The sequence below is a fragment of the Echinops telfairi genome, unplaced genomic scaffold (genome assembly GCF_000313985.2).
Source record: "Echinops telfairi isolate 266 unplaced genomic scaffold, ASM31398v2 ScPeMD7_23;HRSCAF=83, whole genome shotgun sequence".
NCBI lineage: Eukaryota > Metazoa > Chordata > Mammalia > Afrosoricida > Tenrecidae > Echinops > Echinops telfairi.
Window position 1 is genome coordinate 15,194,726 of NW_022103920.1, and position 12,171 is coordinate 15,206,896.

The window sequence follows — 12,171 nt, forward strand, 5'->3', positions numbered from 1 at the left end:
TGTGATCCGCAAGGTCAGCAGTTCAAAACCACCAGTCGTTCTGCGGGAGAAAGGCTGGGCTTTCTACTCCGGTCGGCAGTTGCAGTCTCAGAAACGCACGGGGCGGTCCCACCCTGTACCACCGCTCGCTCGGAGTCCGCTTCCTGAGCTTGGCTTTGGAGCTTTTGCTTGGGAGGGATTGGGGTTACGATAATGGCGGTGTCATAAGTTGGCAGTGGATCGCGACAATGGATCCACAACTTAAGGAATCTGAGCCATGTCGCTGAGTCGGATGCGTCGGCCTTGTTGAGATGGCTGTTTGGGTTATGTCCCCTGTCAGCACAGTAGACAGGTGTTTAAAGAATTAACGACCGCTGGGCCCAAGCTGATTCAGGCTCTTGAACTTTCAAGCGTTAAATCTGAACACCCGCTGTGTGTGCAACAGACAACAGCTAGCAAGTGTGGGGGGTGGCTGGGGGGCCGGTGCCTGCTGATTTTAGATCCTCACCTTGCTTGACTTTGTCTAGGCAGCTTGTGCCTTTTGCCCAACATTCTGTGAAGACTGATGAGAGAGGAAATAATATTTCTTCGTGCCAGCGATGAACTAATTGGCATCACGACACAACTGGGATACAAATGGAAATAAAGATGCAAGTCTTTCGCCCCTCTTAGGCACACTGGATTCATCCTGGTAGCAAGGGGTTGATTTAGATGCACAGAAAGCATAAAGTTATAGACGATGTCAAGGACTGTGAGCGGGCCGAGATTTCCCCTGGGCCTGAGAGCCTGAATTGTAAGCACTGGGTTTTCAGAAGGCTGAAGTGTGCAGAGGGAGGCTGAACCCCACTGTGAGTCTTGACACAGACTCACTCTAGACAATAGCTCAGAATGGTTGCCTTCCCCAGACTCCCAGCCCTGCCGTAACCCTGGGGCATTTTTCTGGCCACTTTACCATGAGGGCCTGAGAAGGTTCCCAGAGGCACCCAAAGATTCCAGCCTCCAGGGGTTCTGACTGTCATGCCACTCCACAGGCACCTCCAGAGATTGGTCAAAATTGCCACTTAATTGTTTAAAGAATTAACCCCCAGCAATCTCTACGGCAGCAGTTCTCAACCTGGGGCTTGAGACCTTTTCACAGGGGTCGCCCGGTTCATCACAGTAGCAAAATGACAGTGATGAAGTAGCAAGAAAAATAATGTTATGGTTGGGGGTCACCACCACATGAGGAACTGTATGAAAGGGTCGCGGCATGAGGAAGGTTGAGAACCACTGCTCTACGGGAACCCTGGTGACTTAGTGGGTTATCTGTTGAGCTGCTAACCAAGGTCAGCAGTTCAAAACCACTAGCCACTCCACGAGAGAAAGAGGAGGCTTTCGACTCCCATGAAGAGCTACGGTCTCAGAAACCTACTGGTCCTGGACGGAGAGTTGCAGTGAAGGTGGACTTGACACCGCGGCAGTGAGTTTGCCCATTGGGTGGAGCCCTGTATTCCAGATAAGCAGAGCCATCTGTGAGTCTTACAATGTGCGTATTTTCCTAAGGAGAAAAGATGTCAGGTTCAAATATAGTCAATGTTGTTGTTGTTGTTAGGGATCGTCCTGTGGGGCCCCACTCCTAACGACCCCGCGCAACAGAAGGAAATGCCGCCGGTCCTGCCCCAGCCTCACCATGGTTCTCATGTGTCCGTCCATCTGGTGGAGGATCTTCCTCTTCTTTGGATGCCCCGCCACGTGACCAAGCATGAGGTTTCCTTCCCAGGACTGGTCTCTCCTGATCACATGTCCAAAGGGTGTGAGACAAAGTCTCACCATCCTTGCTGCTAATGAGCGTGCGAGCTGTACTTCTACCAAGACAGGTGGTTTGGGGTTGGTTTTTTTTTTTTGGTTCTTGTGTTAGTCTGAGCGGACTAGAGAAACAAATCCATAGAAACTCATACGGGTATGTGAGAGTTTTATATAAAGGGTAATTGTACATTAAGAAAGCATCCCAACCCAGTCCAGCCCAAGCCCATAAATCTGATATTAGCCCATATGTCCGATACCAGGCTATAAAGTCCTCTTCAGACTCACGAAACACATGCAATGACACCGAATGCAGGACAATCACAGACCAGTGGGTAGAAAGTCTTTGGATCTAGTGGCGTTGTAAGCATCTCAGCGCTGGCAGGGGTCTCCACGTGGTTTCTCCGGATTCAGAGGTCTGGCTGCATCAGGGCAGGTCCATGTGGCTTCTCCAGAGTACTGATGTAGTTCCATGTGTCTTGTCAGCTGCACTGTCTCCCAGGGAGAGTGAACAGAGCAGTGTCCCCTGCCTCCAAGGAAGAAATACCGGATTTCCCAAAATTCTCAGGAGAAGGCCATGCCCACCCAGAGCCCCCATTGGCTATGATCTGATTGACAGGCTAGACCCACCCGTACAGTCTTACTCCTCAAACTGACCAGCGATTCTATAACCACCACAGTCATTTTGGCAGTTTGTGGCATTTTCAACATGCTTTGCCACGTCACAGCTCAAAGGCATCCATTCTTCTTTGGTCTGCCTTTTTCAAGGTCTGCCTTCCACATGCGGAAGAGATGACTGAAAAGACCGTGGTTTCATGCGGCCACCTCAGTCCTCGATGCCACGTCCTGGCTTTTCAACACTGACGGAGGTCGGTGGCAGATCTGGTTTTAGATGCCATCAAGTTGTCTCCGACACATGCCTATGAGCCGAGTACAAACACAGGGCTCAGGTCAGGCCCACCGTGAGCCTCAAAGGGGGCTCATGATAAAACGGGGCACGGTGGTCACCGAATCACGATGGGTGGTAGATGAGTTTGTCACTGCTGCAGGCAGAACAATGAATGAGTGGGGGAGGGAGAGCGTGGTGCAGACCATGACTGCCCAAGGACACAATGTCTGATTCGAAAAGCTGACAGGAGTCGTGGTTGTCTGGGGCCGCCACCTGACCGGCTGACACTTGATGCTCAGAGTATAACTCGTGACCATGCCATCTCTGGCACCCTCATTTCCATTAAGGGTATACCCAGGCCATTTCCCGAGGGCAAGACTGTCCCTTCTGGGGCAGGCAAGGGGAATCTAATGTCCTTTAAAATATACCGTGCCTCTATGGATGACAGTGGGAAGCCAAGATGCATTTGTGGGAACGACGTAGGAGAGAACCCTCCAGTGAGAACCCTCCAGTGATCTCCCTCCATCCGTACTAGAGGGATGGGAGGAAAGTCGTTACTAGACAGAGGACATTGGAGAGAGGACTACAGAAGATCAAAGCATAAATCTGATTTGAAGACTTACAACTCTGTCAGCTGATCCCCGTCTGATGCACGCTGGGCCTGGTCTGGTTTTCAATCTTTTCTGTATTTTTTGTTTTGTTTTTTGTGCGTGCCTATTAGGTTGTGTCTCAGAGGTGTTATGGCATTGGCTGTCACCCTCTTGAGGTTGTGTTATGTGGTATATGAAACCCAGGATTGATGAACCCATGGGGACAGCCAGTAGAATAAGGTTAGGGTGGGGAGTTGGGGGAGGGGGGGAGTGTAAAAGGGCGATGATATCGAGGAGTTCAGAAAGAAAAAGATTGTTTGGAAACTGATTGTGGTAGCAATTGTATCATTCTGCTTGACATGGGTGATATGTATGAACTCCCAATTCATAATAACTTTTAAAATAAAAATTAATTAATTACTTAAAATTTGGAAAAACCTGCCCCACCTGATGTTTATGACCAGAAATAACAGAAATGGAAGCTGACTGCAAATGGAATTCAAGCTCTCGCTGTAAAGGCAGTCTTCGGCGAACCAAGGGCTTAGACCCTAAGCTCCCCTGCCCTGTCTCCCAGATTCCAGGTGGCGGCGTCCCCTGTGACCTCAGTTCTCTGGTGAGTCCAAAGAAGCCACGGGTTTTCAGCATGCTCGGTGCTTTTCTTGTTTAGGTGAAAATGATGTGTTTCCAAGCTCTTCAAAGAGTAAGGAAATCCCTGAATCCTAGGTAATTCCTTGTCTTCCTGAGAGTAATGGGCAGTAAGCCCACCTGCCCTTTGCTCGGGAGGGAAGCTTTATCTTCATTCTGCTGAACAGTAAGCAAATCTGCCCTTCGCTCTGGAAGGAAACATTATCTCTGTCTTCCCAGGCTGTTTGTTGAAGAGCATATTTGTACTGAAAAGAACTTAAGCACAGAGAAATGAAAGTCTACAGGGTTTCTTTGGGGCCATGGCTATGGGGGGGGTAGGGGGCACACCAAGGTCAATGGGCATATCACAGTCTGCAGAGACAATGTTCCACATCCTACTTTGAGGAGTAGCAACGAGGGTCTAAGACAACTTATGAGCAGTCACGTAAGGGGCAGCTATTTGTTTTCTCCAGAGAAAAGAAGAGTGGAGAAAAGTAAATAAGTTAAAAACCAACCAACCAACAAAAGCCCAGCAAGTCCAAAGAACTAACGGGGCCTGGGAAATCAGTCTCCGTGACCCTGAGACCAGAAGCACTAGATAGTGCCCGGCTACCTCTGTCAGCCTGTTCTGAAAGAGATCCAATAAGAGGCCCTGGATAGAGTGGGAAGAAAACGTAGAACCAATCTCAATGAAGCAGATCAGGATACTGGTCTGACAGAGGCTGCTGGTGTAACCACAAGGGTATGACCCTTAAACACCCTCCAAGCCCAGAACTGAATGTCCTCCCCCGAGGCTCAACTTTCAGGGCAATAGTAGACAGGCCTATGAAGCAAACCATCACCTCGGGGAGGCACACACTCCTTAAAGCACGGAAGAGAGCGGCGTTTGTCCAGGGATCAAGCTCAGAAGGCAGGGAGGGGGAGGCAAGAAGGACCCGAGGTAAATACGGGGGATGACACAGTAGGGGTTAGCAACCTGTGTCACCAAACCCAGTGTGTGCAGGCTGCTGAAAGGCAAGTCCATTTGCATCCAAATCACCATTTAAAAAATGAAATAACAACAAAGCCCATCGGACTGATGTGCTCAGAAGGAAACAATAACAAGGCTGCTCCTCATTGGCTAGTTACATCAAGGATTGAAGGCTGACACAGAGTTGAAAATTAACTCTGGGCTCATCTTAGTGGGATTAATGGGCTCAAGATCCCTGTTCTGAGATCACCTGTCATCAAGGTATTGATGGTCTCTGTGGCCAAGCCAGTAGGACAGAGACGGGACTTTCTACTCCCATAAAGAGTTACCATCTCGTCAACCCACACACGGTTCTACCCCATCTTCTACAGGTGGCTGAGAGTCAGAATCAACTCGATGGCAGTGGGTTTGATGTTGAGTGGCCTGGCCAGTTCCCCACTCACTCGCACAAATCCTCCAGTGTAGTCAGGGGACTTTCCAATAATAAAGGAAATGTCAGTTGTCCAAGACATTCCGACGTCTTAGAGCGCGTTCTCAGGAAGACAAAGGATTGCCTAACCTTAAATGCTTCCCTTTAGCTAAACTGTAAGCAAATCCATGGCGAACAGATGTCTCGCCACAAAAAGGGACTTGCATGGTTTTATGACCCCTGAGTCTCCTTTGATCCCGGTTATCTGGTGCTGGGGTCATTCCACCACAGGGGGCCAGTGACCTTAGTGGAATTTCCTATGGCTCACCGGAATTGCTCTGTCTCCCGCTCCTTAACACCAGAGAAGCTCATCCAGCTGCTCTGAACACTGCAGAGATCTGTGGAGAACTGTCTCCCAATGCCCGAGGCAAACCCTAGGGAAGTAAGCTCTGTAAAGTGGGTTTGGAACAAGCCTGACTTGTTTTAAAGCCTTGGGTAGGTACACGCAAACCCAGCATCCAGGGATTCTGCTTTCAATGGAGTCCAAGCATGTGTCATTTACAGAAAGCGCCCCCCTGCCACCCGGGTGATTCCAGGGGGTGGTTAAGGATAGGGGATCACCTATCTGGCCACTTCTGACTCCTGGAGATGTCCTGTGTGCCCCAGGAGAACTGTCATCCACAAGGGGTTCCAGACTTGTGGACATAGCTCACCAGGCCTTTCTGCAGAGGCAGTTCGAGTCAGACACGAACCATTAACTTTTGGGTTAGTGAGCTATTTGCATGCTCCAGAGACTCATGGGATGATGACGTGGAGGTTAAATGTAGCTCAGCGTTTCTCCAAATTGGCTGAGGGGTTGTGTTTGATGCACGCTCTGGTTTGATGGGGCCCGAGATTCTGTTCTGGACAAGCTCTTTGAGTTAGTTTATTGTGCCAACCTGGCCGATAAACACATGTGGGGTTAATTGAAGGGTGGAGAGATAAACGACTCCATGAACCTCTCCTTTCTAGTTCTTGGGTCTCTTGCTCTGTGATGGTCAGACCAGGGTGCAGCTGCCTTAGCCAGTTCCCTGCCTCAGCTGGCAAGGCTCACTTCCTGCAAGACATCCCTGAGAAGAAGCCACATGGACCTACCCCAATGCAGCCCTCGGTGCTGGAGCAGCCCGGTGGAGATCCCTGCCAGCGCTGAGATGCTTACACGTTCACTGACTCGGCTTTCCTCCTGCAGTCAGCATCACTGTGTGTATTTTGTGAGATGGAGGAGGATTTTGTGGATTGGTGTTGGACATATGGGTTAATGGGCTAATGTTGGACTTGTGGGCTTGGGCAGCACTGGGTTGGGATGTTTTCTTGATGTGCATTTAACCTTTATATAAAACTCTCTCATACATATGAGTTTCTGTGGATTTGCTTCTCTTACGTACCCAGACTAACACACTCTTGTTACCTGATGGGGGGTGTGGAGTCGCGAGTTTGGGCTCCCTGGGAGTCCATCTCTCATTTAACCGGTGCCGATTGCTAAGCTCTCATCCTTCAGGCTTCCACGGCCATTCTTTATCCCGTGTGAGAGGGGAGGACAGCTAGCCTCTGGAGGTGGCTTTTGCAGTGAGATGTAACCTATGGACCACCATGATGGCCTGGGCACTGAGATCACCAGCCGTGTAGGGAGACATGCCAGGGCACAGAGAACAGATGCTCAGGAGACCTGGCCAGTACATCCCACAAACAGTGTCACCACACACCCTCCATCGCTCAGATATCAATGGTAGCAGTTGAGGAGTCCACAGACCTGAATCCACGTGTCAGAGAAACAGAGCACCAAGTCCTGGTGTTGTCGGAACAAGAGTTCCACCAGCTACGAGCAGCCCCGGAAAGCCAATGATCAACTTGCTACCATTTCTCCTTCCATTGGGAATCAGGTTGTCATCTCTGGGCCATTTCTTTCCAAGCTCCTGATGTGATTGTCAATGCTCATGACTCCATTGCCCCCCGCGGCCCCCCCCCATATTCAACAGGGCTGCCCCCCTGCATCCTTTCCACCTCTCCACAACTCGGGCAGACGGGGAAGAAAATGCTCCCAGAGTCTCCCTAGCCTGGCAGTGAATCCACTTTCCAGTCTAAATCAATAAGCTTTCTGACCCCGTGAGTCTTCATTTGTCTCCCAGAATAAACTGAGGCTTCGTGGACCTCCTGCCAGACGCCAGGAAGCCCAGAGGACATGCGGAGACAAGTCCATTGAACACTGATCCTGCTGCTGGCCCCAGGGCAGGAGGGAGGGGAGGGCCAGTTAGTGCCTTCTTCCTTGACTCGCCTCCTTATCCAAGTGACTACCTGTCTACCCGCCAGCGGCCTCTGGACTGCGTTTTAGAAATATCACTTCACAATGATGAGACAGGTCTTTCTTCCATCCCCTCTGGGCCTGGCCACGCAGTCGTCTCAAACAGATTTGCTGGAATTGAAGCAGAAGGTCTTGGCGTTTCCTGACCCCTCATTTCTCACAGCCATCAGAAAAGAGCAATGCCCGGCAAGAGATTGAGAGCTGAGGGAGGAAGGGAGGGGGGCTGCCTCCGCCGGTTAGCTCGCTGGAAAGAAGGCTCTGGGCTCCTCTAGATGTGAAGTTGATATTCAACGCGGCGACCAGAGGCATCCACCCCGGGCATCTTTATGATGCACCAGGAGCTGTGTCAGGACTGAGATCCAACAGGAAGTCCGTCTACACCTCTGCCCCGGGAGGACTTCCAAGTCCCAAACCTGGCAGTTTCCCAAAGCCAGTGCTGCTTGTCTAAATATCCTCCAACAGAGATGAGTCCGGAGCCTGTTGAGAGAAGCCACTGGCCAGTGGGGCAGCCAGAGAAGGACAGCTGGCACCTGTCCCCTGGCACCGCCCATAGTTGTGGTTAGGGGTCTTCCAGTGGGTTCTAACCCATCGCAGCCCCATGCACAACAGAAGGAAACACTGCCCGGAGCTGCCCTGTCCCCACAATGGATCCTGTGCCCTGTCCCCACAATGACCACTGTGTCCATCCAACTCGAGGGCCTTCCTCTTCTTGTTTTCTTTGCATCCCTCCACTTTACCAAACATGATGTCCTTTTCCAGGGACTGGTGTCTCCTGGCAGCACGTCCAAAGTATGTGAGATAGAGCCTTGCCTGCCTTGCCTCCAAGGTGCACTCTGACGGTACTTCTTCCACGACAAATCAGTTTGTCCTTTCATTGGTGCGTGGTAATTCTTCAAAATTCCTCACCAGCACTACAACGCAAACCCATCGATTCTGCATTGCAGGTGTAAGTGGGTCTAGGGCAGTGGTTCTTAACCTTCCTCATGCCGCGACCCTTCCATATAGTTCCTCATGTGGTGGTGAAACCCCCAACCATAAAATTGTTTTTATTGCTACTTCATCACTGTCATTTTGCTATGGTTATGAATGGGGTAACCCCTGTGAAAGGGAACATTCGACCCCCAAAGAGGTCGCGATCCACAGGTTGAGGACCACTGCTCGAAAGGTCTAGGGTCCATAGTCAATCCGCATGAAAGGGCACAAAGCACGTGAAGTTGCTGACCGGGGCAGAGAAGTGTTTGGGGCTCAGTCCAGATGTCTCCTGAGCATGAAAACATGACCCCTGCATGGCACGACCCTCCAAGCTCAGGTCTCTGGTGAGACAACACGACGCCCCTCCGTCCATGTAGCCACTGGCCAGTCATGGCAGCTGTCCCCTCCCTAAAGTCCCTCCTGTCACCGCTAAGTTGAAAGCCCACCCGTCAGGGGCTGGCCGGGCCATGCTGGGGTGTGAGCGAGCCCATGGAGGTTGGTGGAGCTGTGCGCGTTCTAAAGCCCAGAGCCAACCAGAGGCCCGCATTGTTCAGCTCTGCCTCAGAGTAGCACGTGAGAACCCCCATCAGCCACATGATGGCCAGGTCCACACACATTGCACCAATGACCGCCCCAGAAGCTCGGGAAGTACTGTATGTCAGAGCTGCAGACCATTGGACCCACCAGAAGGTGAACCACGTGGAAGCCACGTCCTTGTCTTCCTTCCGGCTCAGGGACATCCGTTCCAGTCTCTTGTCCTGAATCCCACTGGGGACTTTGGTGGAGAAAGGCTCTCTCTCTCTCTCTCTCTCTCTCTCTGTCTGTCTCTCCCCCTCCACTGCCCTCACGGGCCAAGAGCCTGGCTCCTGAGGACGTAGTATGGAGGCCCTGAAGCAGCGAGCATTGACCAGCCCTGGGGTCTGCCTCACAGGAGCCACAAAAGAACAGGAGCCCCACAAAGTTACAGGAGCAGAGCACCCCGCTGCACTGCCCACCCGAAGATCCTAGAAGGGGGGCGACCTGCTGGTGCCCTCTGGATGCCCCCAATACACCTGGGGCTTTGCTTCAGATACAAGAAGCAGCTGGTCTTCGTGATTTAAGGCTCGGTACAATAATAGAGAGAATTTATTTCCAAGCTGCCTGCTTTGGCAGAATTCCAGAATCCATCAACCAGAAAGATTAGGCTGCTGCTGCTGATAATGATTAAAAAAAGAAGAAGATTCGACACCCAGGCCAATCTCAAAGATAATGCACGTGCGGCTTCAGCCCACCACCATACGCTTTGGGGCTGGTTGGGTTCCCAGGGCAGAGCCGGGTTACGTGGATGATCTCTCCTGTGGTCTGAAAAGTTTGAACCCATGTAAGCGTGACCAAAATAGGGCAAGCACAAAATGAGCACCCACTCTTGGGACAAGGACACCTGTAGATTCGCCCGCCACCGCAGGGTGTCACAAACCATCTATTGGCCTACAGCGCGGTGCCTGGGTGTGCGAGGCCTGGCGGCCTTTGGTCTTTTCGTGGTAACTTAAGAGGAATGCAGCCTGCCCAGGACGGCCCCAAACTAGAGCTCACCCTTAACTTTATCCCAAATGGATCTTCGAGCAGGCCCCAGCCAGCACCTAGAAAAAAACAGAGGTGCCCGCCCCCCGCCGCCCCACACACCCGTACCTCCTCAAGTGCATGGCACGGTGGCGTTTGGTCTCGGCTGGATCTGGGAGGCTTTCAGGATGGGGTACGGGGTGGGGGCAGTGCGAGCTGTCACGGAATAGGGCCCTGATTCAAGGTGCTCACCAGCCAAGCCTGTATGCCGGCCCCAGGACAGGCTGCAACGTGGCTATCTGGTCAGCACCAGGAAACATGCAAAGGCCCAGAGGAAGAACTCCCACGCAGCAAATAGACGTGATGCTGACATTAGGGAGTTTGGTGCTACGAAATATGGCTACAGAGTACTGCAAGGGACAGCACGCAGGGAGTACCCTTCTGGGAGCTGTTGAGATTTTTTGTCATTCAGCCTCATTAAAAGTCCAAAGTGAGCAAGGCTCGCAGGGGCATGGCAGCAGCCTGATTCGTCTGTGGATTTCCAGTCTCGGGGTGGACAAGAATTCCAGCTCACATGCCTGTCTTATCCGAGGCTGTCTGTCTTCCCGAGCCATGTGTGTGTAAGCACACACAGATACTCTATTTCAGATGTGTGTCTTTCAACTGTTCGGCACTTCATAGAAAGGAGGCCGTGCTAAACTTCGGACTAGTGTATCCTAGAAACTTGGTTTTGACTCTTCTACACTATTTCAGTGGAGTCCCAGGGTGATGCTCACAGGGAGCAGGCTGGCTGCTGCACCAAAAGCTGGGGGTTCGAGTCCAGCCAGAGGTGCCTGGAGCTCCGTGTCCAAAAAACCCCACCCCTCAGTCACTGAAAACCCCACAATGCCCAGTGCCACTCTGACACCCACGGGCTCCCAGGTGTTGTCACGGACTCATACACATTTTGTTTCGTGGCCTTGATCACAGTCCCCACAATGTCACAGCATTCATCCCTCGTTCCTGTGTGTCCCACTTCCACCTGTCCTCCCTGCCTCCGTGTCTGTCCCCCCGCACACCCCGCTGGGTGCATTCTCCTTTGTCTCCTGGGTACACGCGAGGCTGGGGTGGGCAAGCCGGGTCAGTGGTGTGAACTACAGAAGCTGGGGTCCATGCTTTTCCGGAACAGTTTTGCTCATCCACGCTCCCACCAGTAATACCGAAGCGGCCCCGTCATCCGCAGTCTCTCCAACTGTTTAATTTCGGTGAACCCAACGAGACCGAAGCCGTGTCTCCCTCCCCATCCATCTCTTCATCTGTCTGTCAGCTCTGCTGGCTTCCACCTAGGGGAAGGGCCACTGTGCCTCTTGCCTGTTTCCCTATTGGATTGTTGGTGCTTTTCCTATTGATCTGCAGGAATTCTTCACACACCCTTTGGCTGACAGGTGGGAGGCGAATATGGTGCATACTTGCTGTCTCCAAGAGATCAACCTGCTTTCTCAGTGCCCGTAGGGTGTCTTTTCATGAACAAGCATCCTCTCTTGACTGCAGTCAGAGTGGGCAGACGTGTGTGTGTGTGTGTGTGGTTTTGTAGCATCTTATTTAGTGTGGGGATGGTGCTCAGAGCTGTGCAGTGTCCCAGAGGCCAGCACTGCCTGGCCTCCTGAGACCTTGTTGAGTCTAGGGTTGCCCTGAGTGGCTGGCATAAGGGACAGCCAGCTGCTGGCAGATGTCCTTCAGTTGTGGGACTGGAACCCTCACGCCATCCGAGCTGGGTGCCATTAAAAATTCTAATCAGAGACTGTAATTAACTTTCCTTGCTCTGCCGCCCTGCTCGCTAAGCAACCTTCTGATTATCATTTGGCTTCCCAGGTCTCTTGCCCACAGGGAGAGAGTGTACCATTTGGGCCAACGTGAGGCTCCAATCCACTCAACAGTTACCGGCCATGGTGTAAATGAACAAATTCGTATTCTGATTTTTCTCATCTGCTCGCCTGTGCTCCTTGGGCGTGAGTCAGCACACCCGCGCCTAATCAAGGCAAGCACAGAGCATGTCAAGCTTGAGATCAGGGACACTAAGAGCCAGGCCTGGGGATCAGA

At 51.9% G+C, this 12,171-nt stretch overlaps 1 protein-coding gene across 1 annotated transcript in view; it reads right to left on the reverse strand.

The window, feature by feature from the left end:
- Positions 1-12,019, reverse strand: part of CPA5 (carboxypeptidase A5) — a 51,556-nt gene extending 39,537 nt beyond the window's left edge. The window contains exon 1 of the mRNA XM_013005962.2: positions 12,013-12,019. Coding sequence (XP_012861416.2) covers positions 12,013-12,019 — 7 coding nt within the window. The remainder of the gene's footprint in view (positions 1-12,012) is intronic.
- Between the last annotated feature and the right edge of the window lie 152 nt (positions 12,020-12,171).